Genomic DNA, 18,644 nt, shown 5'->3' with positions numbered 1-18,644 from the left:
TGCCAGCTTGGGCGGGAAGGTTAGAGGCTCCTTGGGAAGGGGGACTGGTTCAGGCATCAGCCTGGGAGCCAATCAGAAGCCTGGTCGCGTAGCTAGAGCAGCCACCGCAGCCAAAGCGTAGCACGCAGCTGTCACCGCCGCCTCTTTTTCTGCCCCGCGGAGAAGATGACCGTCGGGAGGCCTGCGGGAGCCTCCGGCGGCGCTCAGTGGAGCCGGCAGGTGAGAGAGAAAGAGAAGGAGAGGAGTTAGGTCTCCCCGGAAAGGAGTCTCTAAGAGAGGAAACTGTCGTTGCCTTGGAGACAGACGTCAGGGGCGTGTCGCAGACAGGCGTGGGATTAAAATCCGCTGCGTTTAGGGACCCGCAAGCCGACTCCCTAGCGTGTTGCGCCTTATGTTAGACCCTTTATAGACCCACAGCCGTGGCCCTCGATTTTCCCTTATCCTGTCAACTACCCTATTGACCGATAGTGCTATTGTTGTCTCCATTTTGTAGAAAAGAAAACTGAGTCACAGAAGAATCCATACAGAAAGTAGATTGGTGGTTGCTTAGGGCAGGCTGGGAAGGAAGGGTTGAAAAGACTAGGGAAAAGAGGGAGTGACTGCTAAACGGTATGTGCTTTCTTTTGGGGGTGATTATGTTGTGCCCGATTCGCGAGTTTCCAGAGACCTCCAAGGAGCCAACACGATGCAAATACAAAAAGGGTCTTTATTACAAGCTCGAGCAGGGGCTCACCCACCTACTGGTGTAGTGGCAGCAAGGTGAAGCGAAGAACAATAGCGAACAGGGTTTTTAAGGAGTAAGGGATGGGGCTGTTACAGTACGTATAGCATCATCACATAAGCACCAATTACAATTGTACGGCACCCATGGTAACAGTTTTGACCATTAAGTATCTGTGAGGTGTTCATTACTTTTGGTGGGGCCGAATCATAACTTTTGAGAATCCTTTGAAAATGACCAATTATGAGGTGAGTTCAAAGGGCCCACGTGGGGTTCAGGCAAGCGGTGAGAAATTGGCTAGTTTGTATAAAATAACTGCAGGTCCCAGCCTTGACTCAGACCATAGGAATGTTTTTTTTTTATTAGCTGATCTGAGGGCGGTCCGAGGATGGCTTTAGCCTTGAACAATCTGACGCTTTTCCTGGAGCTGGGACTGGGGCTACGTGCAGCCCGAGGTTGCTCTTAATGGAGGACTTAATTTCAGGCTCTTCAATTAAAATGTTCTAAAATTGATTGTGGTGATAGTTGCGCAACTCTGACTATACTAAAACGCATTGAATTGTACTCTTTCAATAAGTGAAGTGTCTGAATTATATCTCAATAAAGTCGTTTTAAAATTTTTTTCCTAACATCACATGCTCCTCGGTAGCAGAGCAAGGGCTGGAGCACATACACACCTTTGACTCAGAGTCCAGTGTTCTTTTCACTAGTAGAGCTGGACCTTAGAGAACCCAGTAAAAGCATCACCAATATCACCTGGAGGCCTGCAGCGGCCTACCCCTAACTAGTTCCTAGATGCAGCTAGTCATCTGATACAGTGCAATCCTGGCTCCACACCAGCCTCTCTAAGGATATCTCATACCACTGTCCTCCAGCCACACTGGCCCTGTTTCTACCTCTCCAAGAGCCGAGTTTGTTTCTGCCTCAGGTCCCTGCTTCAAGGCCTTTGCATTTGCTGTTCCTTGAACTCAGAACCCTCTTACCCCAGATCTTAGCAAGGCTGGCTCCGTGTCATCAGTCAGTTATCAGTCCCAAACTCCTCCACAGGGAGAAAGTAAAAATCAGCCCAGGACTGAGAAAGTACGATTCAGACTGTTATATACACAGATGAGGCCAGCAGCCAGATTAGCAGAAAACCATTTATCCAAGGGCCACACTGTGTCTGCAAAGAGACCAACACCCCCTTCTAAATGTTGATGCTTACCTACCAATTACTTACCCAGCCCCACCTTGTTCTAGTTAGCGTTTGAATAAAAATTGCCATATCAACCACTTACCAAACTCTGCCCTCTTCATGACAGCATCCAGAATGGCTCCCGAGGGATCCACTCTCTTCCTCAGAATCATTCAAGACAAGGGGCTCCTGGGTGGCTTAGTCGGTTAAGCGTCCGACTTTTGCTTAGGTCATGATCTCGCAGTTCGTGGGTTCGAGCCCCGCATCGGGCTCTGTGCTGACTGCCAGCTCAGAACCTGGAGCCTGTTTCAGAGTCTGTGACTCCCTCTCTCTCTGACCCTCCCCTGCTCACGCTGTCTCTCTCTCTCCCTCTCTCTCTCTCTCTCAGAAATAAATAAAACATTAAAAAAAAATCATTCAAGACAAGCCAACCCTAGAAATAGCCCATCCCCCACCCCCTTACTGAAAGTCCCCACTCTTACCCTCCCCCAAAACACAAGTTTCCAGTAATTTTTCATAGTGTACTCCAATAAATTAATAAACCTAACTCTGACTATAGACACATTCCTAGTGGTATTTATGATGGGATTTTAGCAACAGTAAAGCTTCCCAAAGCCACTTCATCACTGTGTAATCTCACAATTTATGGCTTTCATTCGATTTGTTATATTGTCTGTCTCCCTCTCACTAGAATGTAAGCTTCATGAAGAGGGATCTTGCTTGACTCGTTCTCAGCCTAATGCTCAGTGCACATAAGACACCCAATAACTAGTGTCTAAATGAATGGAGTATTTAAACCCATTTGGGTTTCCCCTTTCTAGGACATCGTTCTTTCAGCTAGACCACATTGTCCTATTAATTACTCATTCCTAGTAACAGGGGAGATATTAGGTGGAATATGAGGAAAGCAAAGGTGTAGACAGGAGAAGCAGGAAAAAGAAGACTGGCAAAAAGTAGGTAAAACCCAAAGGGGGCAAGGCCCAGAGTGTAGCCAAGGTCATGGGTAGGATCCCTGGAGTGCAGGGGGCAGAATGCATGACACAGAGTAGGTACTCTGTAAATGCTCACCGCACATGAAGTAGGGAACCAACGTTAGGTGTCTGCTTCCCTTTCCTCCCCTTCAACCAAGCATATACCCCATGTACCAATTTGTGAAATGTCTTAAAGCAAGAAATACATCTGATTCTTCTTCGTTCCTTCCCAGTCCCTAATATACAGACTTATTCAAAGTGCAATTAAGTTATTTTTGAGAAAATTTGAAATTAGAGGTGACCCACAGTCCATTCTATTTCGTTTTAGATACTTTCCTCCAAATCCTCCTCAGACACGGAGACGGGAGAGGAGCAGTCTGGGAATGGGCTGGTTTCACCCAGGGCTGGCACACTTGATGACTTCCTCAGCCCAGAGGAGGAGACAGTTTCTAATTCTTCGGACTCAACTGGGAGCTTTTACGAGGCCCTGAAGGTACTAAAGCAGAAAGGCAGGTGGTGCCTGTTGGAATCCCTTTATCAGAATGACCCAGACAGTGGTGAGAAGCTCTCTGAAGATGATGAGGACCTGGAGAGTTTCTTCCAGGACAAAGGCAGGGGGAAGCTGGAGGCCCAGTACCCCTCGTCTCCAAGGTAAGGCCCCACAGTTCAACAGCTGCTTCATGCCCAGCTCTGGCCAAGTCACGTCATGACTCTGGGTCTCATCCTCTTCCTCAGGAAAGCAAAGACCACTTGTGCAAGCTGTCCCTTACTGAGGCTCCAGGTCAGAAATCAGCCTTCAGAGCCAAACACATTCTGATTCCTACCCAGCAGTCCTAAGTCCCTTCGGATAGCCCTTAGTCATTGGAAGCACTGGAATTGATTAAAGGGATGCCTTTCTCACTGCCTCTCTGAGAATGGCAACAAGCTACATTTACCTTGGCCAAGCCCTGTTCTATGGGCATGCACCGAATCTCAGTTTCTCCTCCCACTAACCCTTATGTAAGGAGCCATTATTTTTTGCCATTCTCCGGATGAGGACTTTGAGGTTCCAAACCCTGCTGAAGATCACACAGCTGGTAATTGTTTGAAGCAAGATTTGAACCTGGGTCTGACTCTGGGTCTGACCCTAAAGCCTTGCTCTGCACCACTGCACTCTTCTCTCTCCCATCTGAAGATAGTGGAATACAGGGCACCTGGCTGGCTCAGCAGGAGGAACGTGAGACTCTTGATCTTAGGATTGTGAGTTCAAGCCCCACACTGGGTGTAGAGATTACTTAAAAATAAAATCTTTAAGGGGCCCCGGGTGGCTCAGTTGGTTAAACATCCAGCTCTTGATTTCAGCACAGGTCATGATCCCACAATTCGTGAGATTGAACCCCGAGTCAGGCTCTGCGCTGACAGTGTGGAGCCTGCTTGGGATTCTCTCCCTCTTTCTCTTTCTGCCTCTCCTCTATTCACACTGTCTTCTCTCTCTCTCTCTCTCTCTCACAATAAATACAATAAATAAACATTTTTTAAGCATTAAAAAATTAAATCTTTAAAAGAAAATATTAGAATGCAAAGTGGCAATTCTTGAATCACTTCTGACCTAGGGCTGCTAGATGACCTGAGGGAAGGAGCAAGGCCAAGGCAGGGCCCAGACGCCTGCGGGGCTGTGATGTTAGACTGAGAATCTAGCCGCAGTCTTCTGGGAGGGAGGTCTGGGGAGGAGCAGGAGGAGGAAAGGGCCTCCAGCCTGCCCTGTCCTCCACACCCCTGCTTTCTCCCCCCAGGTGTGGCTCCACAAGGCGCTGCAGCTCCCTGAGCAGCCTTCCCTCCGACATTCCCAAGGTTCAGCCCCAGCCACCCTCGCGCTCCGGGCCTCCCTCACAGCACAGAAGCGTCAGCTCCTGGGCATCAACCATCACCGTCCCTCGGCCATTCCGCATGACGCTGCGTGAGGCCCAGAAGAAGGCGCAGTGGCTGGCCTCACCTGCTTCCTTGGAGCAGGAGAGGAAGCAGGCCCAGAGGCAGGCTCAGGAGGAGGCCGAGTGCCACCGGCAGTTCCGGGCACAGCCCGTGCCAGCGCACGTCTACCTGCCCCTCTACCAGGAGATCGTGGAGCGCGGTGAGGCCCGCAGGCAGGCAGGGATCCAGAAGAGGAAGGAACTGCTCCTCTCTTCCCTGAAGCCCTTCAGCTTCCTCGTGAAGGAGGAACAGAGAAAAGAGGCTGCCACACAGAGGGAGCTGGCGGCCACAGCTGAGGCCCAGGTCCCCAGGCAGAAGGCCACCAGAAGGATCCCCAAGTCCATTCTGGAGCCAGCCCTCGGGGACAAACTCCAGGGTAAAGACATCCTTCCCACCTTGCTGCCTGCTGCCTGGGGGTACTAAGAGGTGCTATAGAGACACAGGTTCGGGAGTCAGCCTGGCTTAGAGATAAGTTCGTTGTTTGGGAGGACAGGCCTCAAGGCCATGCTCCGTGCAGGCCATAGGGTAGGGTTGGGTCGGTCTGGATCGTGGGGAAGCCCTGTAAGGAGTGGAGAGTGGGAGGCCAGGCCGGGCCCTCCAGGTTTGCCCTGTTGACCTCTCTCAGCGAGTGGGTGTGAAGGCGCCTGCAGCAGCCCACGTACAAGAACAGAGAACCATTGAGACCTCCAGGGACAGGTTTGGCCGGTGCTACCGCCAGCTGCCCCTGAGGGAAGCTCCTACCCACCCCCCATCCTGGTGACCTGCACATTTCAAGAAATGTGGTTCCGTGAAAGGACTCAGGCTTTACTCATTTAGTAATTTGTCAAGCCCCGGCCACTCCTCCATGTTAAATACACAGAGTTGGTGGACAAAGGAGGAAGACAGATGACAGACAAAAAACTACAAATGTGATGAGTCATTTGCAAGGATTAGTGGGGGGAGCCTCGGGGTCATACAGAGCACGTAACAGAGGGACCTAACTTAGGATGAGGTGAGGTGGCGGGGACAGATGGGGAAGGTCCCCAGGGAAAGTGAGCACTGAGGCTGACCCTGAAGGATGAGCAGCAGTTAATTCATGGGAAGACGGAGGAAGAGTGTACCAGAGCAAGCAGCGCGGAGGTAAGAGGGGGCTTAACACATTCAAGGGACGTGAGGATGCAGGGCAGTGGGGTGGGAGAGGCAGGCATGGGCCAGACCCGGGGGCGTGGAGGCCATGGGAGGAAATCTGGACTTCATCCCAAGGGCCCTGGGGAGCCAACTGAAGGGTTGAAGTAGGGTGGCTTAGGATCAGCTCTGCAGCTCAGAAAGATCACTCTGATGCTGCGGAGATGATTGAGGTGGAGGGACAGGACTGGAGGGACGTTGCGCTATAGGACACTCTCAACAGTTCAGCAGAGAAACAAATTAGCAGCAGGGATGGTAAGGAGAGGCCAGACTGGAATGTGGTTAAAGAGGAGGAGACTGCAGAACAGGGGATGAGAGATGGCGGGCAAGAATGATTTGGGCAATAACCTGGGCCTCTGGGTGGATGGTGGGGCCTTACCCTGAGCCAAGGAGACCGGCTCCCCCCTCCAGCTCTGCCCCTGGAGGAGGAACTGCAGAAAGCACTCAGTAAGTGTGAATGGTGGCTGTCTCTGTGGCCTGCTGGCACATGGCATTGGTGTCCTGGTCAACATTTAGAAAAGAAGCAAGCTGATCTGTAGTATTTGCCACTTTCCGTGGTGAAATTATACCTCTCCTGGCCAAGGTAGAGCTTCCCATGTGATGTCAACTGGTTCACAAAATCCTGCAGAGCTGTTGATCGGATCCAGTACAGTACTGCGCTAGTGCTTTACAGGGAACCTTCTCCAAACCTCTAGGTATGAGGCCGGGTCCCCTCTCACCCATCACCACACTGACCTTTCCTCCACAGAAGCGGAGCTCTTCAGGAAAATTCGCATCCAGATGCGAGCCCTAGACATGCTCCAGATGGCCTCCTCCCCTACCCTCTCCTCCAGCAGCCGGGCTGACCCCCGGCCTCGAACAGCTACCCGAACCCAGAAGGAAAAGCTTGGGTTTCTGCAGACCGACTTTGGATTCCAGCCTCGTGTGAATCCTGCCGTGCCTGACTACGAGGGCCTTTATAAGGCCTTCCAGAGAAGAGCTGCCAAGAGAAGGGACACCAGAGAGGTGCCTCGCAACAAGCCCTTCTTGCTGAGAACCGGCAGCCTGCGTCGCGCTCAGCATCCCTGTGATGCCGCCATCTCTGGAGGGAGGAGGGTGAGAGCCTGGGCAGTTGCGGGTGGGTCCCGGACTGAGACCCAAAATACAGGAATGGGCCAGGTGTCAACATAAGGCACTTCTCATGACATTTTTCTATCTTTTTAAAAACACTGGCTCAGTTGTTGGATTCATATCCAAGTCTTGGCCTGGTAATAAACTTGGGAACCCATTACTCTTTCCTTAATCCCAGGGGGAAAAAAAAGATTCCTGGTCTGACTAGTCCTTCACTGAAACTGAATCCTAGTTACATAATAGAAACTAATCACCCATTGCTGTCCCACCAATATCAGCCTTCATTTTTTTCTAGGACTCTCCCCAGGCACCAGCCACCCCCCTGCCAAGGAGTCGTTCTCTGAGTGGCCTTGCTTCCCTCTCTGCCAACACCCTCCCTGTGCACATCACAGACGCCACCAGGAGGAGGGAGTCTGCCGTCAGGTGAGTGGTCAGGCTCGAGATCTTGGCCCAGGATCAAGATCAGTGGTTAGTGCTTGGATCCTGGCCCAGATGCTAGAAACCGTCCTGCTGCTGGGCCTCCTCTTCTGTTGCCAGAGATTTCTCTGATCAGGACAGGAATACATGTAACCCTCCACAGGCAGTGATGGAGAGCATCTGGCCATCGTTTATGGGGGACTTACTCTGTGCCAGTCACAATGTTAAGGCTGGGGTACCTTATGGAACCCATAGTTTAACATCTAGTATGAAATATAGAAAATCAAAGAACTGCTTTGTGAGTAGTGGAATGAAAGGTAAATACAGGGAGCCTGGGAGGTTCTGGGCAGAGTCTCTTTAATAGATGTCTGAAGAATGAGGAATTAGCCAAAGGCTGGAAAGAAGGAAGGTTCCAGAGAGAACAAAATGAGTGAAGACCCACAGATGAATGAAGAAGCCATTAGGAATAGGAATTCAGAGAAACCTGTTGGCAAGTGGCTGACCCTGTCACAAAGAGAAGGCATCCACTGCACATTTTTGAGATTCTCTGAGATTCATCTTGGGGAACTTGCAGAAGTCAGTTGGGAAGCAGGAGCCTCTTTACTTTTTAAATTTTTAACTGCCCTCTGTCGTGGTATTGTTCTCATCAAGCCAGCGCCCCAGCAAGTTCTTCCACTAGACCTCTGAGCTGAGGTCATCAGGAAAGGTGGCGGTGTGACAAGCAGTTTAGCCCTGGGAGAGGGTGAGCATCTTAGTGCTTTCCTGTGGGGCTAACCTACTTGGCTCTGTAGGCCTCATGATAGGGATTTTAGAAATATATTTACTCCCTTCTTCCTCAAATGTAATAGTTACAGCTACTAAATCAAGGCTAAACGCATCAGTGTCCTGAGGTCCCAATAAGGTAGGCCTTATGGGCCAGACCTGGCCCGCCAAGGGGATATCCATGTCTGCTTCCCAGCGATGGGGAGTTTGATATAATAGCAGACTAAAGTTTCATGCCTTCCTTCCTAATCTGTCCTTTTGAATGGAAATATCCAAATGCAAGAGTCTTGGGGTTTTTTGGTTTGTTTGTTTATTTTTGAGAGAAAGCATGAGTTAGGGAGGGGCAGAAAGAAAGGGAAACAGAGGATTCAAAGCAGGCTGTGTACTAACAGCAGAGAGCCTGATGCCGGGCTCGAACATGAGACTGAGCCACCCAGGCACCCAACTGTTCTCTCTCCATAGTACCTTGTCAAATGATACTTACACACACTACGTGATATAAATTAACCCCAAACTGTGCATGGAAAGAGGCCTATTTCCAGTTCTCCAAACCAGGCACCTTCTAGCCCACTGTTTACAGTGTAGTGGTCAGGGGCAAAGGGTTAGGAGTCAGACATACTAGTTCTGATCTTAGCTTTTCCACGGACATGCTGGGTAGCTTTGAGTAAGTGGCTTACCCTCTCTGAGGCTGTCTCCTCACCTATAAAAAAGGGGCTTACAGTTCTTACCTCATGGGGCAGTTATGGAGATTACAAAAGATAATTGATATAAAGCACTTGATTCCTTTCTGCTCTTGGTTCAAGGTAGAGTAGTTCAGCAAATGGTAACTATTAGTATTGTTTCCAGACAAGCCAGAAGCCTGAGTGTAAGGATATTTTAACCCTTATGTTTTTCAGTTCAATTATTGAACTTCTGGGGCAGAAAATCACTTGTGTCCATAGAGCTGGTAAGGCTTCATTTGCCAGTCTCAGAATACTATTCCTTCTGAAGTGCCAGTGTGGTAAATTACCTCATTCAAAGAAAACACCATTTTACTTTCCAGAGAGGTTACTAACAGTGCTTTTAAATATACTCATTGGTCATCTGTGTGTTTTTTGCCTCCTTTCTTTAGAAGTTCACTTGAAAAAAAGGACAAAGCAGATGAGAGTACTCAGTGGTTGGAGATGCACAAAAAGAAGTGTCAAGCAATGTCTAAATCTGTGACCTTGCGTGCAAAAGCCATGGATCCCCATAAAAGCCTGGAGGAAGTGTTCAAAGCAAAGCTGAAAGAGAATCGGTCAGTGTCTTCCACGTGTCAAAGGGTATCTGTCTTGGGATCCAACAGATAATTGCCCTTGAAAGTAGGCTCCTATAATCGCACACAGTCAAGGATTTACTTTTGCTAGGCAGTTAGGACTTACAATGTCTTTGGGAATTACTCTGCTTAATTGGAGTGAAGGGTATTCCAGGTTGGAAGAAGACAGAATTCATTCTAAAAATCTTGTTAATTCCAGGAACAATGATCGTAAAAGAGCAAAAGAGTATAAGAAAGAATTGGAAGAAATGAAGAAGAGAATACAAACCAGGCCCTATCTCTTCGAACAAGTTACCAAGGTAAAACTAAGCCATCATTCGTTCTCTCTCAGTCTTGGATGAAGAGCTTTTAGAAATGATGGAACGGAGGGCAATCTGGGTGGCTCAGTCAGTTAAGCCTCTGACTTTGGCTCCGTTCATGATCTTACAGTTTGTGAGTTTGAGCCCCGCATCAGGCTGGGTACTTGACAGCTCAGAGCCTGGAGCTTGCTTTGGATTCTGTGTCTCCATCTCTCTCTGCCCCTCCCTACTTACTGTCTCTCTCTCCCTCTCTCTTTCAAAAATAAACAAACATTAAAAAAAGAAATGATGGAACAGTTTACTATCTGGGTATTAAACATTTCCTTGAAGATCAGAGAGATTCAAAATTGGGCCTGTTACCAATTCCCGCCCAAATACAAAGTAAAATGGTGAATGTTGCTTGGACTGATTTCACCCAAGACTGGATTCCAGAAGCATCTATGAAGTGTTTCATTTCTGGGAGTGTTTGCTACAGACTAGCTTTCAGTTTGAATGAGAGTGAGGGCTAGATCCCACATACGCATTGACAGTCTGTCTGTGTTACTGAGAATATCTTTAACTTACTAACATCATCTCTCCCCCTGTGGTGCTGATGCCCAGGGCATCCCCAGCCTCTAGAGCTGTGGCACATGTATAGGTCACCAGAGGTTGGGATGCTCACAAGCACCCCAGAAAGCCTTTTTCAGATTAAGTGGCTTTCAGGATAGAAGAATCATTTTAAGAGGTTCTCTAGACTTTTAGGGAAGTTGGACCCAGTTGGGATCTCCTCTCCTTAAGGAAGCTCTGGAGCTATCTGAACAGCCTTAGAAAGGCCACCGTCCCTGGAAGTTTTGGGCTGTATGAAGCTCTGTTGATCCCTCTTCTCTCTAGTTTCAGACAAAAGTTGGGGTTTCCTAGTGACCTGGTTCCAATTGCTGGACATTATCTCCATCTTAAATTTTTTTATGCCTTTTTTATTTTATTTTGAAAGACAGAGAGTGAGCAGGGGAGGGGCAGAGAGAAGGAGACAGAATCTGAAGCAGGCCCCAGGTTCTGAGATGTCTGCACAGAGCCCAACACGGGGCTCGAACCCACAGACTGTGAGATCATGACCTGAGCCAAAGTCGTACACTTAACCCACTGAACCACCCAGGCGCCCCACATTATCTCCATCTTACAGCCAGTGTGTTATCTAGGCATTTCCTGGGTCCACCCCTCCCCACCCCCATACATACCACACACACACTTGCACACATGCTGGACTGTCCGGACTGGATTCACTTAGCAACTTGTATTGTTCAAAATCTCTCATAATGACCCTTCCTCTTTATGTTAATTCTTTCCAGCAAAGCTCACTCTCAGCTCTCAACAGATCTTTCACCACTCTGGGAAAAATACAAAGTGCTCTATATGATTTTGCTACTAAACACTTAAATTTAAAAAAAAAAAAAATAACCTTTTTCTGGTCCACATGCAGACCATCTATCCTGTTAACAGTATTACTAGTGCAGCTTATTTTCTATTATATTTTAGTGCTCCTGACAATGGTTTGGTTGCTTTTATTAATTTTTTTTAAGGTTTATTTACTTTGAGAGGGCGTGGGGGAGGGGCGGGGGAGGGAAGAGAATTCCAAGCTGGCTCCCTACTGCTGGCAGAGAGCCCTACACAGCGCTTGATCTCACAAATTGTGAGATCATGACTAGAGCTAAAATCAAGAGTCAGACGCTTAACTGACTGAGCCACCTAGGTGCTCCTGGTTGCTTTTAAATCTTAAAACATGTTTAGTCCATATTTTTTCATCTGGGTCTTACTTGGTGGTCCAAAAACCTAAAATCCTTGCTTCTCAAAGGTGTGGCTCCCATATCAACAGTTGGCATCTCCTGGGAATGTTAGATACAGTTTCGAACCTTTTGAGACCTACCAAATGAGAATCTACATTATAACAAGATCTTCAGGTAGTTCCAATGCACTTTAAGGCTTGGAAACAAGGTTCTAAGTAATTTTCACATAAATGTGTGCCCAGCACTAATGGGGATTGGGTTAGGTGGCAATTTTAGGCATTAAAATTGCACAGATTAAGCAAGTGATTTAGAATTACCTGGTAATTCACAAGACAGCTACAGCAAACTTATTTCCACTCCATAGGACCTTGCCAGGAAAGAAGCAGAACAACGGTATCGAGACACCCTGAAGCAGGCTGGGCTGGATGAAGACTTTGTGAGAAACAAGGGTCAGGGCACCGGGGCTGTACAGTGGAAGGAGCAGTCAGAAGTCTCTGACTGTCCCAGGTAATAATCTCACCCGCTCTTGTCACCCTGCAGCTCTCAAATTGCCATCCCTAATAATGCCACTGGGAGGGACCTTTAGAACAGCCACACACATTTTGAGATCACAACCCTGTATTTATAGAATACTAACCCAGAGATCTCCAGATAATACATTTAAATTGGGAGAATAAGTGCAGTTGTTATTGTTAATAAAACATAACCATTGTATATTACGTTTAGATTCCTTCAATTTGAAACAGATCATTTTTCCGATTGTAGTTCTAGGGCCATCAGTCAAGAATATTTCCACTTCGCTCTTACGGAACAAACATGTGTATCTTTACTTACTATAAAATGATAAAACTGCTTTTCTAACACTTTTTATTTTGTTTGGATAATTTAAGGTAAAGACCTTTAAAGACGAATAATAAAAGCAATAATATCCTGAATAAGCAAAGCCTTTCTTTTCCCCTCAGCATGATCACCACAGCTTGTTAAAATCTACCAGTCTTTAAAACAGTAACTCATTAGCACCACCCCACCACTGGAATCATATAAAAGGAGAAAAGCACAGTTATAGCCATTATTCTCACCTTTGTTTCTTAAATCCTAATGGCCCCTCCCCTAATTCCTATCACAGTTTTCCCCCTAGAAACTTCCCTTTACACCCCATATAAAATAATGAAAATGTTGAAACCATCCTTATGCCTTACATAATGTTTTAATTAAAAACATTTTATTTCATAATGCTTTAATTTATTCTGTAGCACCCAGGAAACTACAAAACTCGGCACCAGAAATCCACAGCAGGATTTAGAAGAATCTCTACAACAGCCTCCAAGCCCCAAAAAAGAATTGGAGGAGCTGCCTTATGAATGGCTAGATAATTTCAGATCACTTGCTTAATCAGTAACACTTAAAATTACTGCTTTCCAATATTAAGTATCTAACGTGGGGTTGAGTCAAGGCAGGCAAAACTTGGCTTTTGAGTCAATGGCTAGTCTTGGAGAAAGATAAGAAAAGTAGCAGGAAGAGAAGTAGCAGGTAACAAACAGGGAAGGGTTTAAGCAAATTAAAGTGAAAAGCCTCAGGGTGGAGGATTCAGAGCCGAGTTAAGCATTCTTGCTTCTTGTGCTTCCTACTTAAATAAGGAGCACACACCCAAATGCCTACAGGGGCCAGTTAGGAAACAAATGGGTCACATAGGCTGGGTATAAGATAGACTATTAATGAAGACTGGAGTCAGCTAGAACCCAGGCCCAGAACTGCCAGATCAGCAACTGAGTTTTCAACAGAAGCCATAATTTGCATGTTGGCAACTAATTAAAACATTACTCAGAAATCCTGTGTGGGAAAAACAACACACGTGCAGGATGACAAGTTTGCAACTTCTGGTACACAGATTCTCAGCCTCAGTACTACTGAGATTCAGGGCCAGATGAGTCTGTGCTGGGATTTGTGAGGAGCTGTCCTGTACATTGTAGGACGTTTAGCAGCATCCCAGGCTTCTACTCACTGGATGGAAGCCAATAACGCCTTCTCCCCAGTTATGACAAACAAAAATGTCTCTAGATACTGCCATGTGTGGGGCAGTGAGCAGGCAAAAGTGTTCCCAATTAAGAACCACCGGCTCAGGGCGCCTGGGTAGCTTAGTCGGTTAAGCGTCCGACTTTCGCTTAGGTCATGATCTCACGGTTTGTGGGTTCGAGCCCCGAGTCGGGCTCTGTGCTGACTGCCAGCTCAGAGCCTGGAGCCTGTTTCAGTCTGTGACTCCCTCTCTCTCTGACACTCCCCTGTTTACGCTGTCTCTCTCTCTCTCCTAGAAATAAATAAAACATTAAAAAAAAAATTAAAAAAAAAAAAAAAACACCGGCTCTAGTACAAAAGTAAAGGCTATTAGAAATAAAAAGTGGCATTTTAAGAATACAAGAAATTGACAGGAACTCAATCTACATAACAAAGGGTGATTATGCATGTCATTAACTTTAAGAACTATAATTACTGAATTTAAAACGGTTAATTCTTTCCTGTTATCTGCTTAAAATGTGCCACTGTGTGCATGGTATGCGTGTGTAAGCCTAAGGTTCATTTTCAATAAATGTGAAAATTCTCTGACTGCCATGATTTTCTACTAGTAAGTGATCTTTGGAATACTTTTCTTCTCACCAGTGATAATTATTCTCTATCAGTAGCTGTAGATACCAAGAGGGCCTACTCTTAATAGAAGCCCATTTCTCATGTTTTGTTTTGTTTTTTAACTTTCTGGAAAAATTCAAAAGTATATTATTATTGCCATTTTTTCCAGACTCAGCCATGGTCCTTTCTGGTGAAGACAGATAACTACTATCTAGTTTTGCTAGTTAGAGATGAAGATGCCTATGCTATGTTGCCCAAGACTCCTGGGCTCAGTTTTACCTATATGGAATCCAAAGGGTAAATCAGTGCCCGATCTTAAAAGGAAAGACTGAACTATTTTCTTAATCTCCTCTCTGAGAAAACAAATTCTGTCCAAAACAAGGAGCCAAAGAACTTACTGGGCTGTCTTGTTTATTTAAAGGGAAAACAACTGAAGCTCTGAATCATGTGATATTTAACTTAAAAAAAAAAAAAAAAAAACCCAAAATCCAAAAAAACCTTTTAACATGCAACTGTATATTCCATAATCAAAGAAAGCAAGTGACCAAGTAGATGTGGATTGATAGTACCTCAGCCTGGGCCAAGTAGGAATTCAAGTAATTTATTTTTTTTGCAGCCCAGGGGCAGAGAGTCTCTTACTCAGGTTGCTAAAGGGAGGATGCCACAAAAGAATTGACATCACTCCCTTCTCCAAAGTAACAAGGCATCTTGAAAGCTCAACTTCTTGGTGAAGTTTTATGGTTGGTGGCAGGACTTAGTTTATCCATGTGAAAAGACAGCTGAGTCTGGGATGAAAATTCTTCAAAGGAAAACCCCTTCTCAACAGTCATTCTGAAGAAATTTCAGCCAACACATAATCAAATTCACTTTTGGGAGAAGTCCATCCCAAAATTTTGTAGTGGGAAGAGAGGTAGGTGCAGTTACCCAGCCCACATTCACTGCTTTCTTCCTTTCTGGATGAGATACAGTTTGAAGAGAAGCTCTCCTACGTTCATCTTCTATGTCAGGAAAGATGAACAGAGGCCAAAGCGAGGTCCTGTCCTTCACAGATTCATTTTGGTTCTCGCAGATCGTGAGCCATAAGCATCCTGTTCCCACTGTGTGCACTCTGGAATCAGGGCTGCTCTTGCAGGAGTCGGCACCCACACTCATGTCCGTCTCTCAGTTAAATCTCCTGGGTTTAGTAACTGTAAAAGATTAAAACCAAATCTGGAATAGGCTACTACCAAATAATAGGAAAAATAATTCATACTATGGAAAAGGTTTGAGTGGGAGTAGGGAAGGCACCACAGGGCTAAGTCAAGGATATCTAGTGCCAAAGCAAGAGATATGCACTGACTGATAGATCTCTTTCATATCCTGGCCCTGGGACAGCTTTTTGGCCTCTTCATGATGCTGGAATTTTCACTATGGCAATAAAGTATCCTGGGTCCCTAGGCCAAACTATTGTTTGTGTAGTCATGTGAAGGGCACATGCAAAACTTACAGATACATCAGAAATGGTGGAACCAAAAGTCTCATGTCAGGCAGCGTTAGTCCAAGTACAGGCTGAAAACTCAAGTAAGATGAATGGGAAGCTACTGCCAGTGAGTTCTATATGAAAGCTGGAGCCAACTCATAAGGAATCCAGGGATTTCCAGGGCCTAAAAGAATGCCTTTCCTGTGATGAAGGGAGAAAGCCTGAGACTCCAAGAGGGTAGCAGCCAAAACGTACTTTCTACTCTACACTCAAGGCTTTCTGTTGAAATAGATCTGTACAATAACTGAAGAAACTGGTTCCGTTTTGTTATGAAAATGAGATGGGAGTAACACAGTGAAACTCCGAATAAAACCTGGGCTTAGAAGAATATAACCAGATTCTTGAGCTGGAGATAGATTTACTTGGTGATCTCAATTGGGATAAAGGTAATTTTTACAGTACAATTTAATAATATGGAATTTAAAGAAATTTAAACAAAATTTAAAGAAAAATTTAAACTGAAAGAAACCACAAATTTCATTTGATGCTGTGTGGTTACGGTGTAAGAATGGTGTCTTCTTAATCTAGGTCAAGATCCAGATGTTGGCACTCAAATTAGCAATGGCACTTGATGAGAAATCTTAAAGAGTTTGTAATTTGTTTTTTCTTTTTTGGAAGACATCTTGATATACTGAAAGCTGGCTGACAATCATTTGTACTGGTTCCTGAGTTTGAGAATGTGAGCGCAACGTAGCTACAGAACCCTACTTGGGATGCCTTCTAGTCAGCAGAGGTCTAAAAGCCCTGGGGTCCCTGTTGGGCCTGCACGAGGAGTCCTCTGATTTGCAGACGACTGGGTAACACTGAGATTAAATAAAAACTGTCACTGGAATGAGATGTAGTTTTGATATATTGACCATAATTTCTTTTTTTAAGAAGAGTTTTTAACATTATGAGTCAATTATCTACTTATTTTTAAGTAATCTCCATGCCCAACATGGGACTTGAACTCACAACTCCAAGATGAAGAGTGACATGCTCTACCAACTGAGTCAGCCAGGTGCCCCTCACATGATAATTTCTGATACTTGCTTTGGTTATTCTCTGATATTCTTGTCAAATTTTTATTTTTAGAGCCATAGGAGTTCAAGTTGAAGTGCACGAGTAAGTAGATTCTTACAGGTCTGATCTGCAATGTGATTATCTCCTAAAATTTGAAACAGGCACTGCTGTTTTTTAAGGATTGCAAATAGCCTTTTATCTGAGAATCTCTAAGGACTCAACATTCCTCACTCACTGGAGGAAGGTCAGTTAATACCAGAAGCTTGGATGAGGAAGAGGACTAAACCTGGGGGCTTCAGGGTCTTGTATCTTTTAAAAATGAAGGTATCAGGTGATGTGATAAGCCTGCCTTGATAAGGAAAAGGAGGGGACAAACAGTGGAAATGCCTGTGGAAAGAGGAAAAATAACAGAGGTAACAGTGAAGGAAACACAAAAGAAGAGAGGCTCAGACTGAGGATGTGTTTGGAAATACATGAGGACCCATGAGGGAGAAGTGATAGTATAGGATTATCAGCTTCTCTAAGGGCAGCCTTTCCCTTTTGTGTTCGTATTTTCCTATGAACAGTCTGGGATTTCCACCATGAAACTAGGTACTTAGGGCCTACAGACCCTTAGTGTCCTATTGGGGTGAAGGCCAAGTTTTGTTTTGTTTTGATAGTTTTGTTACTGGGTCTGCCTGAGGCTATGACTGCACCTAGACAAGGACACTCTGAAGCCAATTCCAAGAGCCATCCATGTGCCTAGGCCCAAGGGGAACAAATGTGCTATCGCTGGACTTTTCACATACACAAATCTGACCATGTTATACGTGCCTTAAAACCAAGCAGTGGCTCCCCATTGCCCCTGGGATAAAATCATGTCCTTTTAGGTGCTTCAAGAGAGAAACTAGCTTATCTTTTCTGCTCTCATGTCTCATTCCAGCCCATCTCTCCATTCTACATCCCATCCTACTCAACCCTTGTGATTCCATAGTTTTGTGTCCTGCTCCCTCTCACCTTCCACCCTTTTACACATTGCCACATTTATGCCTGTTATCTTCTCCCAATCCCTCCCACTTACCCATCAAGATAACTGCTATTCATCCCTCAGTTCTCAAACTCTAAATCTTATTCCCTGACTACCCCCACGACGAGCACTTTCTACACCATATAAAAATTGCCAGTTTATTGATCTGTCACCCTTCCCATGCTCTCTGTACAGCACAACTCCAGGGGCACCATTTGCACAGTTATAAAAGGCAGAGATTGTACTTTGTTTACTACTGTATAACTAGTACCCAGCAGAGGGGCTTGCACACATTAGGTATGTAGCATCTTTTAACTAAGTTTTTTTGTTAATTTTTTTGGTTGTTTTTTCTTTGTTTTTATTTCAGAGAGAGCGAAAGCGCACCCAAGTGGGGAAAAGGGGGGCAGGGGAAGAGAGGAAGAACTCCACGCTCAGTACAGAGCCCAACTTGAGCCCAATATGAGACCAACGTGGGGCTCAATCCCATGACCCTGGGATCATGACCTGAGCTGAAATCAAGAGTCAGACGCTCAACCAACTAAGTCACCCAGGTGCCTATTGACTAAGTTTTTATACATCTGGCATTTATTTGAGGAAACTTGGAATGATTCATTAAAAAAAGGTATTTAAAAATACAGGAGAGAAAAAAGCTCCAAGGTTTCGAATATAAAAAAGGAAAAGGCTGAGTGCTGTGGATTGGCTTGTCAGAATGACAGTTTCTAGTAAGTAAAAAGATGATTTTTCTGAACTATTTCAAAGCAACCCAGTAGTTGATGAGAGAAAGTTTTTCTTTGAAAGAAGGATCACAGTTAATAAAAGCAGAAAGAAAAAGGGAATTAAGATATCACCATTTTGCAAGCCTTAAAAAAAAATAAC

At 45.5% G+C, this 18,644-nt stretch overlaps 2 protein-coding genes across 4 annotated transcripts in view; one reads left to right on the top strand and one right to left on the bottom strand.

The window, feature by feature from the left end:
- The first annotated feature begins 136 nt into the window (after positions 1-136).
- Positions 137-16,525, top strand: FAM161B (FAM161 centrosomal protein B). Of its 2 annotated transcripts, none has more exons than XM_039232247.1 (9): positions 137-219; positions 3,195-3,517; positions 4,639-5,189; positions 6,726-7,072; positions 7,383-7,510; positions 9,378-9,542; positions 9,760-9,859; positions 11,984-12,126; positions 16,379-16,525. In XM_039232247.1, the coding sequence occupies exons 1-9, from the start codon at positions 166-168 to the stop codon at positions 16,404-16,406; spliced, it is 1,839 nt and encodes a 612-aa protein (XP_039088178.1). In that variant the 5' UTR covers positions 137-165; the 3' UTR covers positions 16,407-16,525. The 2 variants fall into 2 exon arrangements, with proteins under 2 accessions (XP_039088178.1, XP_039088177.1); XM_039232246.1 differs by lacking the exon at positions 16,379-16,525 and adding an exon at positions 12,873-13,789.
- Positions 14,636-18,644, bottom strand: part of ZNF410 (zinc finger protein 410) — a 50,420-nt gene continuing 46,411 nt past the window's right edge. For both annotated transcript variants that reach the window (XM_039232250.1, XM_039232252.1), the window contains one exon: positions 14,636-15,428. In XM_039232250.1, coding sequence (XP_039088181.1) covers positions 15,390-15,428 — 39 coding nt within the window. In that variant the 3' untranslated portion in view covers positions 14,636-15,389. The remainder of the gene's footprint in view (positions 15,429-18,644) is intronic.

The sequence above is a fragment of the Hyaena hyaena genome, unplaced genomic scaffold (genome assembly GCF_003009895.1).
Source record: "Hyaena hyaena isolate Hyena2069 unplaced genomic scaffold, ASM300989v1 scaffold_65, whole genome shotgun sequence".
Taxonomy (NCBI): domain Eukaryota; kingdom Metazoa; phylum Chordata; class Mammalia; order Carnivora; family Hyaenidae; genus Hyaena; species Hyaena hyaena.
Note: the sequence above shows the minus strand (reverse complement) of the source record. Positions and strands in the feature narration are given on the sequence as shown.

What these genes read in the sequence shown, in the direction of transcription:
- FAM161B (XM_039232246.1), top strand. Translation starts at nt 166, where the DNA reads ATGACCGTCGGGAGGCCTGCGGGAGCCTCCGGCGGCGCTCAGTGGAGC. An exon ending in GCGCTCAGTGGAGCCGGCAG is followed by an intron (nt 220 to 3,194) that starts GTGAGAGAGAAA and finishes ATTTCGTTTTAG; the next exon opens with ATACTTTCCTCCAAATCCTC. An exon ending in TCTTCGAACAAGTTACCAAG is followed by an intron (nt 9,860 to 11,983) that starts GTAAAACTAAGC and finishes TCCACTCCATAG; the next exon opens with GACCTTGCCAGGAAAGAAGC.